The sequence below is a fragment of the Trematomus bernacchii genome, unplaced genomic scaffold, assembly GCF_902827165.1.
Source record: "Trematomus bernacchii unplaced genomic scaffold, fTreBer1.1, whole genome shotgun sequence".
In the NCBI taxonomy this organism is placed as follows: domain Eukaryota; kingdom Metazoa; phylum Chordata; class Actinopteri; order Perciformes; family Nototheniidae; genus Trematomus; species Trematomus bernacchii.
Window position 1 is genome coordinate 4,157,065 of NW_022987727.1, and position 26,146 is coordinate 4,183,210.

At 38.9% G+C, this 26,146-nt stretch overlaps 2 protein-coding genes across 3 annotated transcripts; both read right to left on the reverse strand.

The window, feature by feature from the left end:
- Positions 1-226: 226 nt before the first annotated feature.
- Positions 227-5,387, reverse strand: si:ch211-150o23.3. 2 transcript variants are annotated; one of them, XM_034145211.1, is made up of 8 exons: positions 5,014-5,387; positions 4,590-4,628; positions 4,201-4,509; positions 3,333-3,641; positions 2,257-2,571; positions 1,539-1,688; positions 1,377-1,448; positions 227-824 (listed from the first exon to the last, which is right to left on the reverse strand). In XM_034145211.1, the coding sequence occupies exons 1-7, from the start codon at positions 5,036-5,038 to the stop codon at positions 1,405-1,407; spliced, it is 1,191 nt and encodes a 396-aa protein (XP_034001102.1). In that variant the 5' UTR covers positions 5,039-5,387; the 3' UTR covers positions 227-824; positions 1,377-1,404. The 2 variants fall into 2 exon arrangements, with proteins under 2 accessions (XP_034001102.1, XP_034001103.1); XM_034145212.1 differs by having other exon boundaries at positions 227-820; positions 1,376-1,448.
- An 8,744-nt stretch (positions 5,388-14,131) lies between these two features.
- Positions 14,132-23,775, reverse strand: slc25a33 (solute carrier family 25 member 33). Its single transcript, XM_034145319.1, has 7 exons — positions 23,560-23,775; positions 21,601-21,774; positions 19,047-19,124; positions 17,062-17,162; positions 16,619-16,685; positions 15,615-15,895; positions 14,132-15,505 (listed from the first exon to the last, which is right to left on the reverse strand). The coding sequence occupies exons 1-7, from the start codon at positions 23,598-23,600 to the stop codon at positions 15,306-15,308; spliced, it is 942 nt and encodes a 313-aa protein (XP_034001210.1). The 5' UTR covers positions 23,601-23,775; the 3' UTR covers positions 14,132-15,305.
- Between the last annotated feature and the right edge of the window lie 2,371 nt (positions 23,776-26,146).

Genomic DNA, 26,146 nt, shown 5'->3' on the forward strand with positions numbered 1-26,146 from the left:
TTGATGTGGTGTGTTTTGTATTGCGGTTACATAATTCAAACTATTAAAGAGCTTGTATATGTAAACATTTGAAGCGTTTAGTAATTTATTCAAGAGCAACAATACGTTTAAATAATTGAGGACGTAAAAGTAAATGAATTGTAATATGCATAAAGTAAAACATTTGTCCTCTTGTGTATCTTGTTGCGATGCTATAAATCAAACAAAATTAAGTGAATCTCAGAAGCTCAAACATAAGCAGCATTTTAATCAACAACTTCTATCCACCAACTTTAAGTGCAGTAATGTACAAACTGAAAATGACGTAAGATGCATAGTAGGGTTGGATTGAAAATAATAAAGAAAATCTTATAATTCTTTAAGGATCATTGATCTGAAGAAACAAGTACATAATTAGCTAGTGGAGGCTGTTATTAGTGTTGCCTGGTAATAAATACAAAACAAGGTAATTACACAGACCTGAGGGACTAACGTCACATTCTCACAGTTCCCATACATCTGGCGTCATGGCAGTAGCCAAATCTGAGTGAAGCTGAAATCTAAAACTGGAAGTCCTTATTTACAGTCAGTCTTCTGTGGTCGATAGTTCAAATCTTACCATAATGCAAGGCTTAAAAGCCAATCCTATCCATTCTTCCCAGCAGAATCACTAGCCTTACGTTTGGCGTGAGGTCTTTGTTAGAGTCCAGCAAAAACGTTCTCATCCAAACGCTGCTGAACTGGGTCCGACCGAGCTTTTAGGTTGCGAGTCACGTCTCCTGCCGACTGAATCCACAATGGAAGCAGCGCGAGCCTTCTGACCGTCCACTCATCAGCGATTCTGCGGGAAGAAAAAATACAATATACTTTACTTTAATGCACTAGTGTGGCACAATTAAGAATGTTATATTTCCTGTGTATCAGGATACATTGATGCAAATCTCCTTTACTCTAAATATTATCCCCCTCTCCGAACTCCTTTGAAGTTTTCATCTTTTATTCTTTCACCTTTAACCTTGATTCAGACTTTTTGAAACTAATAAGCAACTAAGGATCCTTTAGTGTCAAATGAAAACAGAATACAAAGTAATCTAAATGAATAACCATAATAAAATACATGTTTCAAGTACTAGTCATCACTAGTGCTCATTGGTTTTAGAAGACACACAATCAGTTAAATAGAGATCGTCTATATGTGGTAACAGGGATTCAGTTCATATTGTTATACATACACCTGTAACATTTGCGACATACTTTGTTAAGCTCACACGATGCACAATACAAGAAAAATATTAAATCCTTTTTTGATTACTTGCTATTAATCAGCAAAACATGGGGAGGAGGCTGAATATTATTCTGTAGGCATCATATGTTCAAGAATCATGACATTATATACCTTTAGTGTTCTGTTGCCAGCACACCCCGTCATAGCTTGTTAATTGATAAGGCAACATAAGTGTTGTCCACACCTGGAGACAGAAGCACAAATATTACTTTCTGTGCACATACAGGATTTCACACCTCTATAGCTCAAAGGTGTTGATGGAAAATAAACGTACAGGTTCTGGTCTCTCGCTCCAGTTCAGTGGGCTTCTTCTCCTTGTTGCACAGCACCTTGGCCACAATGATTATAACGACGACGGCCACCACAAAAGTCAGGCCGGACACAATCCAGCTGATCACCATCGGACTCAGGACTGGGTCTGGGTCTGAGGGAGAGAGCAGTTATCTTTAAGTAACATACAGGATAGGTTTCCATCGATGGGATTTCATCTACTGCTGTGGCTAACTGATACAAGTACAGTTGCAAAAGAGTAACACAAAACAAGCTTTACAAGTCAGGAATATATACATAATACTATATTGATTAATATATATATGTTTTGCAACTCAGTTGTCTAACACACATCACATTAATGTTGCATGGTATACTAATAACCGAATGGTATCGCAATGCCATGCCATCAAACAAGGTATTATACCTAGTTCTATTTGTACTTTAAAAATGACAGTGTTTTTATAAGAACTTTTATCAGTTGAATCAGTGTGGGACAGTTTGGCTTTGTAAGGCTCTTCTTCCACTTTAACGCCCTGTTATGTAATGTTCTATTACTTTTCCTGATGTTTTAGGTTTCTTACGTGGCTTCCTTTTAGCATCAGTATCAAGATATTTAGGCAGGTATCATATCCAAATCACAACACTACTTTACTTACATATGTCATTCTTCTAACATGTTATTGATCTATGGTCTGTCTCTATATGAATGTCAGTGTCACCTCTGATGGCTATAGGCAGGGGCTGGCTTTCTCTGGAGATGAAGGTGCGTCCACCCATCTGGACCCGATACAGGCAGTAGTAGTAGCCCTCGTTGGAGCTCTGGGCGTCGGGAAAGGTGAAAGTGACGGAGGGGCTGAGGGCAGGGAGGGTCTGGCGCACGGTGCCGTTGGAGCGAATCAGACGCAGCTGGAAGGAACCTCCAGGGTACTGCTGGGGGGTGGAGCAGGTGATGTTGAAGTTGTGGCCTTTAATGACTGAACCAGCAGGGGCCTCAGTGGACGTGTTGTACCAGTGTTGGGGAGTCAGGAGTTCCACTGTGAACCATTAAAAGAACAATTAAAAAGGTTATTCCAAAAAATACAGAGGTTTAATCATGCTTAACAAAAAAGTCCCAACTCTACTGAACTATAAAACTACAACTTTCTTTTCAACCCTTACAATTTCCCGAAATATTCTCAAATGAAATGTCCTTTTTTGTTGGGTCATACTCAAGATACTCAAGATTTTTCTAACAAGTAACCAGTGAGAGCAATATTAACAACAAACTCAAAATGGAGAACATCTGGTAAGACATTTCCATTACATGCTGAATGCAACTGCCAATACCAATTATGATTTTGTCAACATAAATTAAAAAATGTATAATGAATGATCATTTAATTCAACAAAGCTACAATGAACCAAATAAATGACAAATCATGACAACACAGATGAGCAGAAAAATGTGTAAATAAATACTGTGGATGCAATATCTTTTTTCTGCGTCCAGTGCTGGCCCTGCATAATTTTGGTGGTACGGAATAAAACTACAAGCATCAACAGCTCAGACTTGACTCAATAGTCAGAAGTGGAGCTTTTTTGTTATATATAGCACACACTGTGTTATTCATTGCTTGAATTGACCACACTTAGCACCAACACTGTTTGGAGATCCAAATAAAGTGTGGGAAATTTCCCTTCAAAGATTTATTTGGGCAGAGAACAAATGTCTCATATGTTGCACAACAATGTGCTATGATAATGAGCTCTGGTGAAACAGAGTTAATATGGATGAGACAATGCGGCCGTGACTCACCCACAGTGATGTTGATGGAGTTGCTGGGTGGAGAGCTGAGCAGCTGAGGGGGGAAGCCGCTCTTGATCCTGTACCGACAACTGTAGCTGCCCTGGTGAAAAGTCTCTATGTCGGTCAGGGTCAGCTCCACCGGGGTGGGGCCCTGCTCCGCCCTCTGAGTGACCAGCGGTGTGGACACTCCATGCTTGTACAGGTGGAAGTCACTGAGGTGGTGACCCAGCAGAACACTGCAGCCAAAGCGAACAGCCTCGCCAGGAGAGAACACAGTGTGCGGTGACAGCAGGGTGAGGGTGGGCATTAGAAGCGTACCTGCGAGGAAAGGACAGATTAATCCAAAAATGTCAGTGATGTCATCAGGTGTTAAAGTACTCTTGAAAGAGGTAGGTTGAGGTCGGATAGGGAGGGATTTTGCAATGTTTGGCAACTCATTCTACCACCAAGGGATGACTATTATCTGGCTCACATTTAAAGATCTGATTAGTTTTGTCATAATTCATTTACAGATTCTGTTTGTCCAGGCTGGTTTTCTTGCTGTTATGACATTGAACTAATGCTAAGGTGACCCAGAGTAGGATTTATTGGTTGCTGTTTTTTTAAAACAACATTCAAAGTAAGCTCCTCCACCCTGACTCGACAAGGGTGAAATAGCTTGTCAGCAGTTGAAAGCCAACACCAAATGTTTTATTGTTTTTAAACAAGCTTTGTCCACTTGGCATTACGTCTTGCTTAATTTGCTTTGCTGTGTCTGCCATTTCCGTATGCCACTAACCAGAATAGGCTCAATGAATCAACCCAGCAGAAATCACTCAGTCAACCACCTGGCAGTGGCCATTGGTAGAGAGAATGACTCAACAGAGTAGAGTCTTACCTGAGCATATTACCCCTGCATCATTCTCATGGGTGCAGTATGCGTCACTGTGGAGGACCACAGCACAGCGTGTCAGACTGGCCTCGTGTCCCGAGCATTGGACATGCCGCAGCCAGATTTCTCCGCTGCCTGCACCAAAATGTGCTTCATGAAGGGCAGATTCAGCTAAGCCACATCCAAGCTCCAGGCACACCACATGAGCTTCTCGGCGGTCCCATCCGTGGTCGCATACAGTCCCCCACTGTTCATGGCGGAGTACCTCCACTCTGCCAGAACACTTGTTCTCCCCGTCCACTAGTCTGACCCCACCTGTGGATCAGAGGAAGATAACTTAGAGACAGAAAGTGGAGGCACAGGAAGAAGCAAGTCTATGTCACTTCCAGGCTTACCAAAAGCAGTAACTCCATCCCACAGAACACCTAACAGTCCTGTCATGAAAACACAAACATGCAGTTGTTATTGGGCCAATTCAGATTTAAAATGTCAACAATAGCAGCTAACTTCACTCAGTTGCTTTTCTATTAGGACTTAACACTAGCCAAATGTTTTTAGGACCATTTTAGTTAAGATTCTAGTGTTAAGTCACTCATAACATATTGATAACATCTCAAAAAGTCATACATGCGAAAAAACGCTTGTTCACTTTTTATTAGTAACCAATGCCATTGTGCTCACTTAAATTAATTGCTAAATAATCCCATTACATAATCAACCATAAACTACCCAAGCGGGTCCTGCTTCAGAGTTAGCGTTAGCTGAAAACAAGCTTAGCTGAACATTATTAGCTACCTGGGCTACATCCAGGGGGCTCACCTGTTAAAAGGATACGCAGGAGCATCGTTCCTCACCCTTCCATCACACGGCCGGGTGGGAAGGATGCCAGTTGTCGTGGTGATGATGCTGCCAGCCGTTTGAAGCTAGTGACAACACAAGACATCAGCTAGCTTGTGGCTAACTAAAAATAAGAGCTAGCGGCTCAGCAACTTTACTGACACTAACGGCGTAATCAACCACTGACGCTATTTATTTTACAAGCAAGTAGTTCTGGTCTGGAGATAAAGGGTAGTCCGGGTGGTTGTACCATAACACGATGTCCATGAGATAACGTTAGCAGAACTACATACCGTCAGGTCGCCATACTCATTACTCAGGTCAGGCTTTAGCTGCTAGCGGTTCTCCCTGCGGCAGACAGAGGTCAGCACCGCCGCAGCGCTGCAGTTAAAACCCATTAGAAACAGCCAGGAGCTGCTGCTACACACAGCACGGAGGTGGACAATAACTTGGTACTAGACCTAAATATAATGTAATTTCATATAGGCTATTTACAACAGGATTATTTCAAATTTCTGCTACTTTACTCTGCTTCAATTAATTGACATATTTCACAATCAGAATTTTGTTTATTGTAATTTTTCATATATATACAGTAGGCTATGTTTATGTTTGTTTTTTTAACATTTGAATTATCCAGAATATTTTATATTGTTTATATTTGATATAACATTTTTCATTCTCTATTCCACTTTTAAGTATTTGTATTGTAATGTCTGAACGATGGTCTGAACCAGAGCCGTATAGATACCAAGCGGCAAACTCTGGGGCAGAGCCGGGAGGCCAATAAGGAAGTGCCCAAACTGCAGTTCATCTATTGGCCGATAGGCGATGACTGCAGAAAGGAGCAATTTCCATAGACCCCCATGTTAAAATGCCCAACTTTACAGCAGAAATAAACATGTTTCTACCCCTGGAAGCAATACAAATTATTCTGGATATAGTTAGATATAGTTTCATGATTATGGATTGGTGAGTAAATTGTTTTATAACGCGACCCTTTTATTTATATTAGGTCTTAACGTTTTTGCATAAATTAGGGCGTGGTCACTCTGATGGACATAGGTAACATAAGATAAGAATAAACAAGTTTAAATGATTTGTTATTGGTTGTGATCACATTCTAAAGATGTTTGGATTATTGAAAAGTATACAGCTCCCTTTCATATGATTGTTGAGAGCTGTATCCATAAATGCATGTTGTGCTCAAAGTGCTCCAGATTGATGCATTTAACTTCAACATTTAAAAAAAGATCTTCCTGGGGGTGCATGCCCCCGGACCCCCATAGAGGATGTGAGGTCCACCCCCAAATAAAGCAGGTTCAAATAATTAAATTACATACATTTTCTTTTAGTAAACACTGAAAACGGGTCCCACAGACCCAAACAGCACACAAAGGTTAAAGGTAAGCATATAATAATGTTAAAATGTGCTAAATATATACACTGCAGAAAACAAAGAAAAGAGGAGTAAAAGTAGCTCACGACTTGTTTTATTTTTTGAAAGTAGCTCTCATCCTAAAAAAGGTTGGAGACCCCTGCATTAGAGCGTAAAAACTGTAACTATAAGTATCTGAAATAAATATGTGTATACTAATGAAACGAATACCAATAACTGTATTGCATTGTTTTCTTATGCGCAATTACTTCATACTGTCTATGTCGTTTCAGAAAATAACTGGCCCCAGCCCGGCACCCCCCAGTCAAATTTGGTCTAGAACCGCCACTGCCGGAAAGGGATTAGATTTATGATTCGAAAATTATAAAAGTAGGGTAGACATGTGGATATTATCCGGCTGAACAAAACGTGCATTTATTAAACAGGTTCGTTTTCCACAGACCTTATTTCGAGCTATTTTCCAAAATCCTATGGAGAAATCCCATTGCTTTTTTGTCGAGGGAACTCATGCGCAGCTTACTTCCGGGTTTTAGGACGCGTCACTGCACCACTCTATGATGCTTCTGTAACAGAATCATTTCCCAAAATTGGGATCATAAAGTATCTATCAATCTACCTACCTATACAATAATATAAATTAATTAAATAATAATAATTGATTTAATAATTATAATATATTTAGATATTGTACTTTTACCTGGATACATTTATCTAATAACTGTAATCCCTTGTTACTTTGAAAATACAGTCAGATAAACAATACAAAATGTATTGAACAAATAAATTATGTGTCATAAGTTAAAATAAGATAAAGGAAATTGACAAGCTACTGAGAAGTCACTAGGCTTGTTTGAGACGAGCTGCGGCTCGCCTCGAAAGTAGACGAGAATAGCCGATCGCAGCCGGGGGAGGTCTCAAAAAGCTCGCCTGAAGTCGGACAGCTCGGAGTCGGCTTCTTCTTCTTCTTCTTCTTCTCTCGGTTTTTTGGCGGATTTCAAACAACTTTAAGGTGCATACCTATGGAGCTAATTTCCTGCCATAACTCCACAAACAAACTAAACAGGTTTTACAAATGCCTTATGATTCACTAACAAACAAAACACCATCTACAAACTAATGAATTTAGTTTTGCAAAGAAAAAACGTATCTATCAAACAAACACATAACATTTTTCTAATAAATCATGTTTCAGAGACAAATTCAGTTTAGGTTTTACAAGTACACAACTTTTTTTTACAAGTGCACAAATTTGTTTTACAACTACAACACTTTGTTTTACAACTACAAAACTTTTTTTTACAAGTACACAAATTTGTTTTACAACTACAACACTTTGTTTTACAACTACAAAACTTTTTTTTACAAGTACAAAACTTTTTCTTCTCACGGCGGAATATTACTGCCAAAAGTCACGTGACTGGAATATTACTGCCAAAAGTCACGTGACTGAGTCACGTGACTTTTGGCAGTAATATTCTGCCGTGGTTGTGCTCATACACACTCACACATGCTCACTCACACATGCTCCACGGCAGCAGGGGGCACTACTGAGTCCATTGGGAAGGCGGGAGGTTGAGCAGAGCATGGAACAGCTCTTGCCAGCCTGATCATGACAGCGGTGTTTCTAGCGATCCAGCATCTGAATTTAGCGATCACAACGAAAACAGCCAAGACACATATTGAGCCCAGAAAATGAATGTTCTTAGGGCTGTAAATATAATAAGCCTTTGTCTAAAATAGACAACATTGTAACTAAGGAGATTTAAACTATACAGCGATTCTGCACTCGGTCAATCAGCTGCTCTTCATTTTCTTTCCTGCTATATTCAATGAGTGATACAAATATTTTTTACCATACGTTCTGAATACAGCTGATACTGTTGGACTCGGTACTAGTTGACTGCTACCAGAAATAAAAGGAAGTACTTTACTGTGTACTTTGTGAGTAATCCTCTGTCAGAGTCCCCTCCATAGTACATAATGCATGTTTTTTGCTATCTTTGATGAATGATAAAAGGGTCATTCCAGAATTGGAGGACAATTTAGACACCAACATTTTTGAAAAATGAACCTTTCATTTGATTATTTGTTGTTATGTATTTAGGAAAAACAGACAATAAACCATAAAAAAAAGTGATTTGCCCAGCTAAGGCATCAAATGTATATTTTCCAATGAAGAATTAACCCTGTTACTCTAATTATAGTAACAGGGTTGCAAGTAACAGGGTTGAAAATCAATGCTAATTTTAGCTTTTACCTCAGGAATTAATGCTAGCTGCACAATGTAATGCTATTGTCAAGGAATGGACACACTTCATATTATATTTATATTTATATATATTTAACAAAAGAAAGATACATTTGAAATTAATTTGTTTTTGTCTCATAATTTGAGTAACAGGGTTGCGTTTGTATGAGTGCCACACTCCTTCAAGAGTGACAAGATTGGAAATATATTACAAATAAAAGAGAGGACTTAGTTTTGGTCTACCCATGGTAGTAGCACATGGCTTGCTGATGTCCTTTCCACTGTGTCATGCGACAAACAGTTTTTTCACTTCCTCTGCCAAGCTAAAAAGGTTTCGGTAACAGGGTTGCGCGCATGTTGAGGGACACACCTTCTGTGCAAAATTACTGTTATTTAAAATGTGTTTATGATTTAACAAATTGATTTTACCATTACAAGACACATATATCAATAGAATAATACCAAAAAAGTAAATAAAAACCCTATTTTAAATGTTATAGTTGACATGCAAGTTGGTCACCAAGAAGCTGGGACAAGAGAAAAGGGCAATTTTAGGGGGTGTTCGAGAGCTATTTGATATTTTAAATAATATTTTGAAACCACTTTTTCTACAACTTTATATGCATCTTGTCTCAAGACAAGTATATTTAACACAACAAGTGCATGTCTTAGCTTTTTGGGCATGGATTATTAGATTTTTTATATGGGGGACATGAAATGTCCTCCAATTCTGGAATGACCCAAAAATAAAATGTTACCATTAGTTCTTAATGAAATTGATACGGTTTGACTTTGTATTAGTAAGCCTACTACTAACAATACATTGAAGTACTTTTACTGTGTATTTTTTTGAGAAATACTCTGTCAAAGTCCCCTCCTGAGAACAAAATCAAGCCACTTCTTCTAAGTTTGATGAGGGAAAAAAATATTTTTTGGGTGATTTAATGGGTGATGTAACATTAATGACAGACATAATATGAGGTCCTTGGCACTCTAGAGGGGTCATTTTGTGATCATGGGGCATCACCCTTACAGCATCAGGACAATATCATATGGAGTCAGATACTGGAAGTGGGCTGGAGGCGTTAACTGGGACTGATGGAAGGATGAGGCTGATGAGACTGAAGAATCTGCGAGGAACGAACTAGCGGCAGAGGAATAATTATATATTAAAAGACAGCAGCATCATAAGAGGGCAACCATGTGACAGAGTGTGTTACTTTGCTGAAGGATATTTGTGACCAGCTATCCATTCCAGGCCAGACTCTAAAGACTTTCCAAGGTGTGAAAATGCTGCTGCCGGAGTACTGACTGGAAGTATTGCTGATATCATGTCTACCATCCTCTTAAAATACTCTGTCCAACAATATCAGTCTCAGGAAGAAATGTTTTTTAAAGCTTATTAAAAGAAAAACATGCATTCTTGTACTCAGGAGGGGACATTGACAGAGGATTACTGGAAAAGTACACAATAAGTACTTCATAGTACTTGTGGGGGTAGTTTCAGTAGTACTGAGTCCAACAGGATCAATCTCACGAAGAACTAATGGCAACAAAAAAGAATTCCCTCATCAAACTTAGCAGAAGTGGCTTGATTTTGTTCACAGGAGGGGACTTTGACAGAGTATTTCTCAAAAAATACACAGTAAAAGTACTTCAATGTATTGTTAGTAGTAGGCTTACTAATACAAAGTCAAACCGTATCAATTTCATTAAGAACTAATGGTAACATTTTATTTTTATCATTCATCAAAGATAGCAAAAAACATGCATTATGTACTATGGAGGGGACTCTGACAGAGGATTACTCACAAAGTACACAGTAAAGTACTTCATTTTATTTCTGGTTGCAGTCAACTAGTACCAAGTCCAACAGTGTCAGTTTTATTAAGAACTTGTGGTAAAAAATATTTGTATCACTCATTGAATATAGCAGGAATAAAAATGAAAAGCAGCTGATTGACCGAGTGCAGAATCGCTGTATACAGGGGCGGACTGGGACAACAAATCAGCCCGGGACTCTCGACCGGCCCACTTCGGTACCGCCGGCCCACCTCGGTACCGCAAGTAAGCGGCCCACCTCGGTGGTGCCGCAAGTAAATACCGCGAGGAAATTGTCGACGGGGGGGAAGGGGGGGTGAGCAGTGACTTATCCGACCGGCCCACTTCAGTACCGGCCCATCGGGATTCGTCCCGAACGTCCCCTGGCTGTATATATAGTTTAAATCTCTTTAGTTACAATGTTGTCCATTTTAGACAAAGGCTTATTATATTTACAGCCCCTAATAACATTTATTTTCTGGGCTCAATATGTGTCTTGGCTGTTTTCGTTGTGATCGCTAAATTCACCTTGTTTATAATATTATCACTATAACACCTGTCATCAGACTGTCAAGGGCTGTTCCATGCTCTGCTCAACCTCCCGTCTTCCCAATGGACTCAGTAGCGCCCCCTGCTGCCGTGTAGCATGTGTGAGTGAGCATGTGTGACTGTGTATGAGCCAGCCACGGCGGAATATTACTGCCAAAAGTCACGTGACTCACTCACGTGACTTTTGGCAGTAATATTCCGCCGTGAGAAGAAAAAGTTTTGTACTTGTAAAAAAAAGTTTTGTAGTTGTAAAACAAAGTGTTGTAGTTGTAAAACAAATGTGTGTACTTGTAAAAAAAAGTTTTGTAGTTGTAAAACAAAGTGTTGTAGTTGTAAAACAAATTTGTGCACTTGTAAAAAAAAGTTGTGTACTTGTAAAACCTAAGCTGAATTTGTCTCTGAAACATGATTTATTAGAAAAATGTTATGTGTTTGTTTGATAGATACGTTTTTTCTTTGCAAAACTAAATTCATTAGTTTGTAGATGGTGTTTTGTATTTGCAAACCACATTGTGTTTGTTAGTGAATCATAAGGCATTTGTAAAACCTGTTTAGTTTGTTTGTGGAGTTATGGCAGGAAATTAGCTCCATACATAACGCCACCTCCGGAGTCGGCTTGACTCGGTTTGCATTTATAAATGCACACGGCATCTATTGCACGTCTGTCCGTCCTGGGAGAGGGATCCCTCCTCTGTTGCTCTCCCTGAGGTTTCTCCCATTTCCCCTTTAAACTGTGGGTTTTTCTCTGGAAGTTTTTCCTTGTATGATGTGAAACGTAAGGACAGAGGGTGTCGTATTGTCATACTGATATTCTGTACAAACTGTGAAGTCCACTGAGACAAATGTAACATTTGTGACATTGGGCTATATAAATAAACATTGATTGATTGATTGATTGATTGATTAAGAATGGACAAATGTGTTTAATCGTTAATGTCAGATATGTACTAAGTAAATACATTTGTTCCTGCTCAAGATTAGATTCAACTTTATTGTTATTGCACAGATTACAGGTACTGAGACAACGAAATGCAGTTTAGCTTCTAACCAGGAGTGCATAAAGCAGTAAAGTGAAAAGTAATGTACACAATCTACAGAATAAAATATAGAATAAATTGAATGATGAATAAACAGTGAGGGGTATGAATACACTATATACACAGTAGCCTAGCCTAGTATTAACAGTGTGTTGTATGAATATGCTAAGATATATAAAGTATGACAACGGTAAGCAGTGCAAGTGTAGTATACAAATATATAGATATTAATTTAATGATGATAAACATTGTGGAACAATGATGAAAAATGTGAATGGAAGTGGCGACGTAAAACTGACACAAAACAACAACACACTTTTGCCGAGCCAATGGAGAGTTTCATCACCAGCACGGGGTAAAACCCACCAATGAGCGCTCAGCTCGAGATACCAGCAAGTCGTTTCCCATCAAGCATTTCGCTTCCGCAGCCCGTGGAGAGAAACTGCGCCGCCTCGCCGCGCCTCGCTCTCAAGTCTGCGGGCGTCTTTGTCCCGCGAGATTTCAACGTCTCATGTAGGCGAGCCTCCAGAGCAAGTCGGACAAAATGACTAACCATCATGCAACGCACTAGCAAGACGTTGATCGCAATTGCGCAGGTCTGCGCAGGTCTCGCTTGTCTCAAACAAGCCTACTATCAGCTGTTTCATAGTCAAGTTTACAACGCATACAATATTATTCTGTTATTCCAAATTAAGATAGCCTTTTCCTTATTGCTTTATTACCACAGCAAATCTCATAAATAATTTCAGCTCTAAAAAACTCAATTGTTATAAGTAACCATTTACAAAGGGTTTATTTGTTTAACTTAACATTAATGGTTAATAGATAACTAAGGCTACTAATGCTTTAAATATCAGTTATTAGATAACATTTCCAAGTCTATCTTAATAAGTAAATACATGGCATATCTATATTTAAATCATAATTGGTTGCTGTTATTTATCTTATGATAATTGTTCCTTCTGTACACAAACTGTAGGCTGCAAAGATGTCATATGGGACCAAATCCAAAGTAGGAATAGGTTGGGTGTCTTCTTATTCAGTTTATTATTAATTAAGGTCCCTTTGACATAAAATACTATTTAATATTTATGTTAATCAAGGTCATAAAGGCTTGATAACGGCGTAATAGTAAAATGGCATTTTTTTCCTGTGCTATAAATGAAACACTGAACGTTGAAGCACAACAAGGGAATGTAGACTTAACAATCACATACTGTTGTCTAAACTTGTAGTAACCTTCATTTATAAAGAAGAGAGATAAATGGCAAAAGGCGGCCTAACATTGTTACCCTATTGTTCACTTTTCAGAGTGTGGAAAGAACAGACGGCAATAGGTAGCCTGCACTCCGTCATTATCCTTGACACAAATTACCATTTAGAAATTGAACACCAACACAAATCTCCTACTGCTCCACCCTCCCAGTTAGACCTTGTTTGTCATGAGGCAGTTCTTTCCAGTTGGAGAGAACAATGTGGATGAATCATACAAAAACCACACCAGGAAGAACACATCCATTATGCTGATTCATGTTGTGAAGTAATTTCATAAACCAAGTGACCCAATAAGTCCCCTAAGGCGTTGTTCTTCTTCCTGTCTGAGATGACTAGACGTTCTCGTGCCTGGAGAACATTGCGTTTTTTGTTCTGTAACCACATTTTTTTTGCATTTTAAGTACCTCATTTGTATCCATGATGGACTACGAGTCATCAGGAACAGAGTCACTTCCTCTCGAGGCATGTTACAGTTTGTGAAGGCAGGAAAACGAAAACAGGATTCGGTCTGAAAGAGAACTGTGGCCTGTGACCTATTGTCTTGGTGTGTAAACTAATACAAATTCAACTCAAGATTCAAGACTGTGAACACTGCCAAAGGTAGCTCACAATTGATTTCCAACTTTAGGCAGATGATTACTTTTGCATCCAGGTTATGTTTTACTTGGTTAATGTGCACACATTTTATTTTCTCCATGATACTCAAAGTCATAAAAGTTGAGCTCTGAGTTTAACCGTGATTTAAAGAAATAGAGCATGAAAAAGTCCATGGGGTGTGAAAACTTTTATATGGTATTATGATATGAGGAAGACTTGTTTCCAGATCGGAGAATGTATGTGAAGCAGGCATTACTGGAAAAAGACAGTAACACATCTCAACAATGAACAGTATGTGGATGAAAATTATTAGAAAAAACACATCCTGATGTTCAGTCCCAGCATTAACATACTACCATTCAAATAGAGAGCGAAGGAGAGCATTGACTGGACAGTTAAGGCTGGATAAATAAAAAAATAGTCCCAAAAGGAGGAAAACAAAGATCCCTTAAAAGAGAACTCTGACTATAAAACACTTTTTATCTCAAGTTATTTTTCTGTCAAATCTTCGCCAGATAGCAATACATCATTAAATGAAATCAACAGAATATTTGGACTTCAAAATAAACAGCCAACTAGTCCCTTGTGTATTGTGATGTTGCCATCTTTAAAGCACAACAGTGCTCGGCCCTTCTGCTTTCATTACTTTAAAAAAAAAAAAAGGTAGATTGTTGTATTGTCAACCACCAAGTAATAAAGTTTCTTGATGCATTTTATTGATCCATTGGTCAAATAAGCATCCATGCTCTCATATTGTAAAAGGTCTCTTTTCCTACAAAGAAAAACATACAGATACCCCTGTATATAACTATATATATTAATGAAAATATGATACATTTCTCTGTAATTCAAAACCAGCACATGGTATTTGTGAAACGGAAATCTCTAACTGATGTGCGTGCTCATTACATTGCAAGAAACAGCACTATTAGCACATTATCTGAATGACTTCCCTTCATTAACTAAGAGAGTCAACCTGCGCAGTTATGTGTGTTGGTACACTGATAAAAATGAAACAAACACGGTAAAATAACAAAACATAAAATAATTTAATTAACTTAACACTAGTCTTCTAAAAAGATGACCTCTTTCACAGGTTTGGAGTTTTAATAAGTACCACAAAACTCCTTCAGTTATTTTTGATGAACTAACAAGCTTTCAATAAAATAATGTGTTTAGCTCTTTGGATAACAGTACAACCTGCTTCAGTTCCACCATAAAAGTCTCTGTAGCACCACATTAAACCCAGGTATGTGGTGCATTTTCAAAAGTCACTTTCCAAACGTGTCGTGGGATTTTTGTGGCCTCCTTTGTTTGGCAGGAAGATCCCAACCAAAAAGCCTTCTCTTCACTTAGACTCTCCCAGCAGATGGACAATGAGTTCATAGCTGGCGAGGACGATGGCCGTGTTGGGGATTTGTCTGATGAGCTGTGGAATGAGTCCTCTATAAAAAGCGGCATAGCCTTCCTCCACCGCTATCAACCTCCCCGTCTGGAAGAAATATTTGTACTTGCTGCCTTCTTCACGCAGTCTTGTCCGAATGACCTCTGTAGAGACAAACAAAAGAGGGCATAAGTCATTGCCATAAATACTTCTCCCTGGCATTATGTTGTGGATTTGAGATGTTTGAGACAAACATTGGATGCAAGTGTTTACCGTGAGGATAAGCTATGCAGGAAGCACAGCCCTTTGAAAAAGCAGCTGCCAACATCAGACCCAGGAAGACCGAGGCTCCCTTCTCCTTCCCATTGTTCGGGGAGTTGTATTGGTTCTTGGCGAGGTGTTTCTTCAGTGTCTCGTAGATGAGGAAGCAGATCATGGTCTCCGAGATGCCGGCATAGGATGCAGTCAGGCCTCGGTAGAAGCCCCGCACACCTTCTGTTTTGTGAACATAGCGGGCACACTGCAGTGCATTCATCTTCTTCTCCCCTTTGGCTCTGAAAGTCAAACAGGTCACACTCATTAGTGCCAAAATTACATTTAATGGGGTGTTTAACTGATGATCATCTTATCTTTTTTTAAATATGCAAAAGATAAGATGATCATCAACCGTTAAACATATATATATATAAAAATCATGCAGTCTACAAAATGCAAAAAAATAATGAATTGCTATCCCCGGAGCCTGAAAAGTCCTACAAACTAAGGAGTGTCTACTTGATAAATAATGAATTAAAAACCCATTTTTCAACTCTTTGAGAAAGCATGTTACATCCTAGTTACCTTCTTTTTCTTTTTTTACAAGTGTAGCCATAACTGAATTTAGTTGACATGATTCTATCTTTTTTCTCCCATCATTCAGAAAGACAACTATGTTGTGTTGCAGAACAGGTGTTCTTTACTGTGTGAACAGACTTGAGTGTCCTCACATGATACTACTACCCTGCTCTGTGTAAATATAGACTCTTATCCTGCGCACAGGACAGTACGTCAGCACTGTTTATTTATGGAGCTGGGTCACACGCTCAGTCTCACAAGCTGCATAACCCAAGGACACTGCCATGATGGCGGTCACGAGTAACGGTTTCTAAAAAAGGTCACATTTTATGGAGTTCCTTCCCACACGCAGGGTCCCCTAAAATAAGTCGGATTGTTTTACACGCTCGAGCTAACAGTGTAAGCAGCACACACAGGACATGTGAAAGTAAGAGGATACACACCTTTTCTCCAGCTGCATCCTTGTCTTGACCATCCAGATGGGGTTCATCAGAGAGTTAGTAAAGAAAGCTGAAGATGGATGAGAAAAGAAGCATCTTCATATGCTGAGCATTGTAACAAAGGATTCATGTCATTCCCTCAATGTAACTCATAAATAAGTTGTAAGGTGAGAAGTGCTGTTGTTGCACTCTAATTCACTGAAGGGAATTACAGCAGTATTACATCTGCAAAAATAATGCAGTCAAATGTACTTGCCCTGTAATAAATATAACCCTTTTCAAGCTAGTGATCATTTTATTGACTTGAAAATGGGTTAATGTTTGCATTTATCCACAGGTGGGACAAGGCAGTTAGGCTTTAAAATGATGTATCTTGAATTAGATATTAGATTACATTACATTTTACAGTCCTTTATGTAACAAAGTCTAACTTGCAGCCTGCTCACCTGCAACACCAGCAGAGGACATGTGCACCAATCCACAATTAGGGACGAACAGCCCATTGAACATCTCTTTAGATTTCGAGTATGCTGCAAAGTAAATGGCTCTGAAAAACAGAGAACAAACTGATGAGAACTCTATGCTGGAGCGGCTGTAAAGATTAACACATGGTGATTAAACAGGAGTGCACTTTCAATATGTGAATGTGGTTTTATAACAGCTTGGATATTATGTGATGATTGGTGATTTGTGTTGGCCTTTGACAGAGTGCATCCAGAGCAGTCTGTTTCCCGCTGCGTGCCCTGGCTTCTGGAAAAGACTGTCAGTGCACCAGAATGGGCTGAATAAGCACTGGGCAGCACCACAGAGACCCACAGCTGCTCTGAATGTGATCTAACCAAGCTGACCAGTGGAGAAGAGGGACAGTTGAATCGCTGGGCAAAGGATCACACTGCAGCTACTCATTAACTATGGGGAAAGTACATGTAACCCATGACTTTTTTCACTTTGACAGAGTCTCAAAGTCTAAATCAACAGTTTGTGGCAAATGTTTCAGGACTCACTGTTTGTTCATTATTATACTGTTGCTTTGGGGGAAAGGTGACTTCCAAGATTATTAACCATGAAACAGGGCAAAGTACTGACTATTTGTTGACACTTGAAAGGTAAAGTTCACATGGTATACATATAAATGACCAAACTGTTGTGTTTGACTTAAGCCAGCCAATTATTATCCAGCCATCATAATTCCCTTCTCTGTCTGACAGTAAAACCTCAAACACAGTTCCTTATTGGTTCCACATCTTACGTGTCTCGTGTTCCGGGCTGGAATTTCAGATTGTTTCCATTTAAATATTGTTACAAATATGTAATCTAAAAATGTTTTGTAAATAAATAATTGTGAGAAATGTCAGCCCGGGTTTTCAAAAAAGCAAGAAGTGCCTTCAAATGTCTTTTTAATACAAGCCTAAGAAAATACATCTTTATGTCATATTTATGATCGAATAGCAGCAACTTTATCAATATTAGAAGCAAAATAAGCGTTGTTTTTTTGTTGATAATCAACTTGCTGATTTGTCGACTAGTTGTTGCAGCTCTACTTGTGTTAAGAAGTTTAACCAAATAAGAGTACCAGGGCCTCATGCTGACAGACGCTGTAACCACCCTGGACTAAACCGCTGACTCAAAAAACTCGGAAGCTGTTGCCAGGACAACAGCTTCCTGTTTATATGGGCAGTCTATTGCTTTCACCCATTAAAGTAAAAAATATAAACACAGCCTCCTCCTTTTTGCTTTGCTTGGCGAGTAGGTGTGGTATGTTACATGGGGAAGTCTCCTGACAAATTAAAAACAACAGACTAACCCGCTGATTAAAGATATTATAGGAAAGGGTTTTCTATTAGTAGGCTCAACACAATTGTGACTAAATGCAAACAATGAAATATGTATGTTACTTTAAACAGAAACAAATATGAGAAAGAAAAGAGTCGTGTACAGAGCCATGGTCCATTGTCCAACAACACTTTTGTTAATACAATATCTGTATTTAGGAAATTGTAATTTAACTGTTTATGTACAATTGATGTTTTGCTATTTTTGTGTTTGGTTTAAAAGGATGATCATTTTTGTTTTCACTTCTTTACATAATTGTTAGTTACATAAGATGAGCTCTTTTTTGTTAATGTTTAGGTGGTTTTAGTGTGTTGTGTTTGTTTGACTGTTTGTGTGAGAAGAATAGCTAATGCTCATGCTAGTGCTAAAGGGAATCCTTACAAAGACAAAGACTTTTCTGGGAATCCTCCACTAAGCCGCACTCTGTGGCCTCCTTAACCGCTTGCTTTGCGGACTTTGTGTGTCCGTACACCAACAAGCCGGTATCATTGACACAGAGATTGCCATGTAGTTTCAGGACTTTGTTTAACAAAAGGGCGATTTGTAAGGATGGTGGGGAGATGAGTGTATTGTAGTGCAGAAACTGAACTCACTGTACCTTGACGGGGCAACGCCAACAAGATTCGGCCCAAGACCACGGAAGAGTGATCTCGGTCCCTCTTTTTCAAGAATTGATCTGAAGCAAAAAAGGGAACAATCATCAAAAACATGTTTATATAGCAGAGATTTAATCATATACATGTTAAACTGTCTCTTTTATAGCAAAAGTCTGCATAGGATTATCCCCACCTGCTTTATTAGGGGAATGTAAATGATAGCCTCTGCAAGCATCACAAGTTTAACGTCAGTCCTGTTCACTTGAGCTGATTTTGCATAAGTTCAAACATGAAACCCGGTGTGCTCTCCGCATTGCTTGCCTTGTCACGTACGACCAACCCCGACAGGTTCTTTAAACTATTTGTAGGTAGTGAACTTGAACAACTCCACATGCCTGGGTTACGCACTGGGGGAGGATACAACTGTGTTTTGGGTTGAGGTCTGTTTTACAAAACTTGTCTATATATCAGTGTTTACACATTCCACCTCTGTCTTACTGATACCCTACAGATCTTCTCTAAAAACGAGTGTAAAAAAAAAACACAGAAATGCAGGTTTCAATGACTGGAGAAGGGATTTAAGTTCCAGAATTTGTTTAACACAATTACAACTCTGCAAATGCAAACCATTGTCTAACAGCTCAAAAATATTTTTTTTTTTTATCGGCTTAAGAACATTGGGGAAAGATAGCTTAAGTTTTAAATTAATTAAATTAAAGAAACTGTCTCCGAATCTTCTTGTCCTTGCCAGGATGACGTTACCGCAGCATCCTGGCAAGGACAAGAAGATTCGGAGACAGTTTCTTCCCGCGGGCAGTGAGACTGTTAAAAGAATTGAACTGTTGAAACAACTTCAAACATTCAACTGCTACTCAGTAGTATGTATCTAATACCTAATATATATATATCATTCCAATAACTTGTATATAGACTCATACTGCACTATTCCACATCATAACTTTATTTCATTTTTATAACTATTATTATTTTTGTATTGCTCTTGCTCTTATTGTTATTATGTTATTATGTTGCATTGTTGGAGAAGCCTGTGACATAAGATTTTCAACTGCATAATTACTCTGTAGCTATGTCAGATTGACAATAAAGAACCTTGAACCTTGAACCTTGAAATTGTCAAGCCTGTATTTCTCAGTCCTCTCAGTGTAATACAACCCTGACCCAGCACTCAAACATTTCCTCCTTCATCTTGGCCCGCTGGGGGCTTCTAGTTTACACCAACCAAAGCAGTTATACAAGGGCTTTGATGAAAAACAAACACTTTTTTTAATGCGTTACTTAAGTCCCAGTAGAAAATTATGTTTTGTTCCATCCAAAACAGCTGGTTAAAGACACTTAATACGGACATGATACTGTGTACTTAATCCTCACACGCAAAGGATTTGAAGCCTAAACAGTAAAACTAATAAAGAATTACGCAAATGACAATTTGTCTAAAGCATTTTTATGGACTAACTCAATAGATTGGTAATAAACTATTCCAAACAATAAAGGTTATTTTACAAATCTGTCACATGGACACCTCAGACATGCCTTAACAATGAGGTATTCACAGGTTAAAAAAACTCAGCAGGTCTTCACTACAAGTAATGGCGCATTTCCACTACACGGCCTCGCTCGGTATGGCTAGGCCTCGTTAGGCCTTGTTAGGACTGGCTCTTTATGGCGCATTTCCATTACAGTTGAGGAACTGGGGTAGTATCTATAGTAACGCAGTGTAGGCGGAGCCGTGACGTCATCTTCAATGAGAACCCCAGAAAAACATCAGCCGTTAGCTGTTAGCACTCAAGCTCACAGCTCCTCATATCTGTTCAGAAACTAGACAAAAGTTAAACAAGTACAAACCACAGACTGTCTGTGTCATGGCGAATACAGTCGCTGGTTTAGTTATGTCTGTATAGGCCGTTGTTGTGAGTGTGGACGGTCGGAGCATATATTGCGTTAGCTTAGCCGATCTCCATTTAGACGACACGCATTTTAAAAGGTTTTTTGCCTGCCGTCTGTCTGCAGACTTGTCAAAGCATTAATTCATGGTTTTTACTAACCGGTATCAGTATGTTGTTACTTCGGCATCATTTTGAAACGTGTATTACAATTAAATCACGGTCAAATATGTTCATCTTGTTGTAGTTGTAGCCCCCTTGCCAGCGATTCTCTCTCTAGTTTAGCATACTCAGCCCGACTCAGCCTGGCTGTTGGCCCTGAAAGAACCTCGATTTTATGGGGCCAGAAAAACTGTGAAATAGTACCCGCTAGCCGGTACTACGCTAAGTGGAAACGCAACCAAAAACGGGCCCGCACGGCTCGGCACGCTTAAAGTGAGCTCCGCGCTGTAGTGGAAATGCGCCATAAATCACCAGCTGACCATAATGACAGCACCTTCAGGTTAGTCCTTATAAACAGAAATATGCACCAGCTGTGAGGACGGAACACATTGTTCCTTTGTGGCAGGTAGAATAATACAATAATCTCTTGGGAAATACCACATAGCAAGCTGAAGTGCTGTTTTTCTAACAACAACAAAAACACTCCTCTTACCGTAGGACCTGTAGCAGCCCGGGTGTAACAGTCCCTGGTCGAATAACCCCGGTGCCGCTTAGGGTGCCAAGCTGCACCTGAAAAACAGGCCTGAGAGCGAAGGCTGAGGACTGCAACCGTGTCTTCAACACCTCCAGGGGGCAAGTGACGATGGCTCCCACCGTACCACTACACCTGCAAATAAAAAGCATAAAAATAAGGACAATTAGGATAAAAATCTTACAAAATAGTAAGCAATATACCAAAAACAATGCATGTATGTATACTGTAAGTAGAATGGTTCTATTATTTGGAAGATTTCTCATTTCTGTTTTGACTGGAAGAGTGTGTTTTTCCTCACAACACACACTGGCCAGGTGCAATTATGGTTAAAGATCAGTTAACCTAACACTGGTGCACAAGGTGTTACGTGTCAGACGCTGTAATTGCACATGGTCAGTTTTTTGCGTGACGAAAGACTGGTTTAGATTGCACTTTTCCCATTTCAGCATTTTTCATCATTATTTTGGTCATTTACAGTTCACAGCGGTACAGCCAAAGCCTTGTCTGGGACAATTTAAGAAGTCTGGGAGGGATTAGACAAAGCCCTCTGTAATGTTTGTGTCTGAGGGACAGAGTCAAACATGTAAGCCAAAGTAAAAAATGACCTGGTTATGAATTACCTGATCGTTAGTCACCTATCCAACCATGTCTGAGTGTTTTATCATTGAATATAAAGAAAACAGTTACACTTCCCATTACATTATTTTGACAAACACATGCAATCACGTTGGACATGACCCCTGACTGCAAAGATAAGCAATCGAGGGGAACTGGTGAAGTCCTGTGAGAATGACAACTGGCCTGTAAAATGTCATTGTGTTAAGCATTAAGCATTAGATTAAGTTAAGCATTAAGCATTAGATTAAGTATAGCTAGTAACTGGAAATCTACTAAAGGCTGTCATACAAGTTTGGCTGGTTTTCCGAGGTTACATTGTTCCTCTGTAGGTTCAACATACTGCACACACTGGATACAGTTAAACTAAAAACAATCTGGTAAACAATTGAATTACCCTATTACAAATGTCCCTAATTTCAAGCTGTACACCCCTTTGCTCCATGTGCATAGATAAAGTTATATAAAACGTGAGCTGCAGTTATAACCTCAGGATCATCATAACACTTCAAGGGTAAAATGGCGTCATTTTTATCAAGCCGAACATGTTTTAATGTGACCTTTGCGTCACCTGAAAGCCACAAAGCTCGCATACATAGCACAGCAAGTCTTCACATCATAACTGGGGGTTCACAAGGACGTTTTGACCAGGTGGTGATGATATGTTGGCACCGCTAGCATGAGGCTATGTACAGTATAGCTTTTCTGTTATGTAACGTCAAAGGGCACCGCATACAGCCTGACCAGTCTTGTGACTGCGCCACGTCCAAACAACTTTCAGCCTTGAGTTACACAGAGTCAGGTTTTACATAGTGAACAATAGAGAACATAACGTTATTTGCATTACGAATGGGACATAGTTACCATGCTAACGGTAGCTATCAGGCGTTAGCAAACAGCTGTGCCATTGATGTTGCTGGGTGGTGCATTGTCACGGCAACAACGTTAACTAGATTTTTCCTTTAAAATGTTAAAATCAAACACAAACGTTGGCCCGAGCTTTAACCCAACCGTAGGCTTTAGTGTTAGCATGAAATCACCTGAAGGACACAGTGAAAGAAACATGATAGATTGGTCAGATCGTGTTATGCTAACACGAGCTAGCTCCTGTTAGCATGCTAGCCGGCGGGTTTTTAAACCTGAAAACATGTTAGATAAACGAGTCATTTTTAAATGGTTTCATACAGGGTTTTCAAAAGAAGATACATGGCTAAAACACAACGTCGGCGGTACCTCTTCGTGTTTCATTTATCAGTAAGTTATTTATAACATTACTCCGGTTACCAGCGGTATGTGACTTACCCCCCGGCGAAGAGATTCAGCAGCGTGTCTTTCTGTGCCATCTTTTTCCTCTCACACAGCCACCATAGTCGAGTTATATATCGGGTTAAATGAGCGTCTGTATCAAAGGACGGTTTAAGATCCCGGTGTGCTGCCGTTCACCTATCTCTCTGTACCGGCTCGGCGGACCTGTCAGCGGAGGCAACGGCGGCGGGGTGACCTGCTGCTCCCGGTTTACGTCACGGGAGGGCCGGACGGGGGCGTTGTCCGTGACGTAGGGACATGTGCTCAGATCCTTGCGGTTGTTTAAAATTATGTTGCACAATTATTACCTGCGAAAATAAAAGGTTCAAATAAAAACAACAGGAGAACAACAGGTTGTATCATTGATTGAGTTGACTCACTGTTTCAAGTGTTATCATGTTATGTCTATACAAAACACAAATCTTCATTTACAACACTATTATTACAATGAATTCTTCTTTTTTTACATTACATCATAGTTTAGTATGTTTTTCTTTGCACGACTAGTATAGTTTACACATTTCAGAACACTTGACTTGTACATAGACTTTTTATTTTATTGTTAGTCATTGATGCTTTGTAATATAGATATATTTTATACAAACCAGTAAACGTATTAGTTGTGTCTTTATTCATCAACTTTAATGTCTGTTTCAGATGTCTATTTCTGCGTATACATTAAAAGCAATGCAAAAAGTGTCAAATTCCTTGTATGTACACATTCTGATTCTTATAATTTATTACAACACTATTCTTTTTAACTTTTCTAGTGACTAATGACCACTACTAATAAGAATTTGCCATATCTTGTATCTTGGTGAGGATGAAAATATACATTTGATAAACCGTCTCATCAGGCAAAACATTTTCATCAGATCAGTTATCACATCTTGCTGTTAGTAGTTGCTTTATCAGCTTTACACGCCGTCCAACTCTTGGTCTACCTGTAATAATGTTGTTCCTCTGATAAGAAAGGGACATAGGTCGATAAACAAATCTAGAAAAACAACCCATGCTTTTTTAGCAGGGCAACAAAGACCTTGATTTCAATTGGAGAAGAAATATGACTCCATGCCTGTTAACTGTGCCATAATGAACATGTGATGTTATGGTATGTTGTGTGAACCAATGAGCGGTGTGCAATTAAAGTTGGTATGCAACTCTTTAACCCTGATATCTAGGCTTTAAATCTACAAGAAGTCACTATCACCTTGTTTGTCTTTTTTATCCGTGTCATTGTGTCAAAAGTCTCGCCAAACCATCCGCGCTTTCTTTATGCCCTATTTGAAATCATAACATGTTTTTCATCCTGAGTTGACAGTGTACACTCATTCTGTTATTTGCATGTAAACAAAGTGGGTGTGAGCAATGAAGTGCATTTCACAAATTGCACGATTAGGTGGGTGTTGTTAGAAATTAAAATCAATATTCAATGACGTAATTTAGTTTAAACGCACAGTAAGCTTTGTCGTAGCAGCTTTAAAATCAGCTGGGGTCTAGAGAGAATAATCAGTTAGGTGACAAACGTACAGCAACACAATGTTCGTAATGAAAGCAATAAGGATCTTTATATTGGCAAGTATGACGTCCCCTCCAAATGAGGGCGTACTGTTCTGAGTGAACCAACACAAATCAACAGTGTCTCGCAAAGATGAACGCTTTGTCATTGAATGCAACACAGCGGTTAAAACTGAGTACACTTACATAAGCACTTAACCTAAATACAATATTGAGATATTTGTACTTCATTTAAGTATTTGTTTTTGATCTTAATTCACACATGTAGGCCTACTCCACTATATTTCAGAATGTCTATACTAGTTCTGGTTACTTGTAAAATGTTCACATATAAAAACATATTGGTGTGGTTATGAAAAATTATATATTTGAATATATAACACTAAACCAGGGAATCCCAACCTTTTGGATCCCAAGACAAAATATAGAAAATGTGTGTCTGGTAAGAGTTTCTTGTCACAATTCAGATGTTGCAGTTAAATCAGAGACATTTCCCTTCTTAACGTCTTAGATGGTTTCATTTAAAACCTGTTTGAGACTCAAGAGGAAATAGTATCCAGTTTCAGTGTGAATTCTAAACTGCCTAAAATGTTTGGAGACTTTGTTTTTCCTTCTTCCCTCCTCCATTAATAATCCCATGACCTACCTCCTGCAGCTACAGCTGTAAATGCTTCTTAAACATTTATGCATCAGTATAAACAATCTCCTAATTTAATTTATAATAATTGAATAATTCACAAGGGAAACTTCTGAGCAGAACACGTTGTTTTGTTGATACTAGTACATTTTTCTGATGATATGTATACAAAATAATCTTGAATGCAGGACTTGTATTGAAGCACTTTTACACTTAAAGGATCTGAATATTTGTTAAACTGCTGATTATCAGTCACATTGGGATTTATGTTGCTCATGCTCAACAATCTTCACTTGTTCATGAAGTTGTGTGAAAATGGCAAATGCTGACACCAAGTGACCAAACATGATATACATTTTGTTTGTTTAAATCATTTAGTTGTTTTCTTTAACATTGTTAGGTTGCAGCTGCAATTTAGATCCTTTTTGG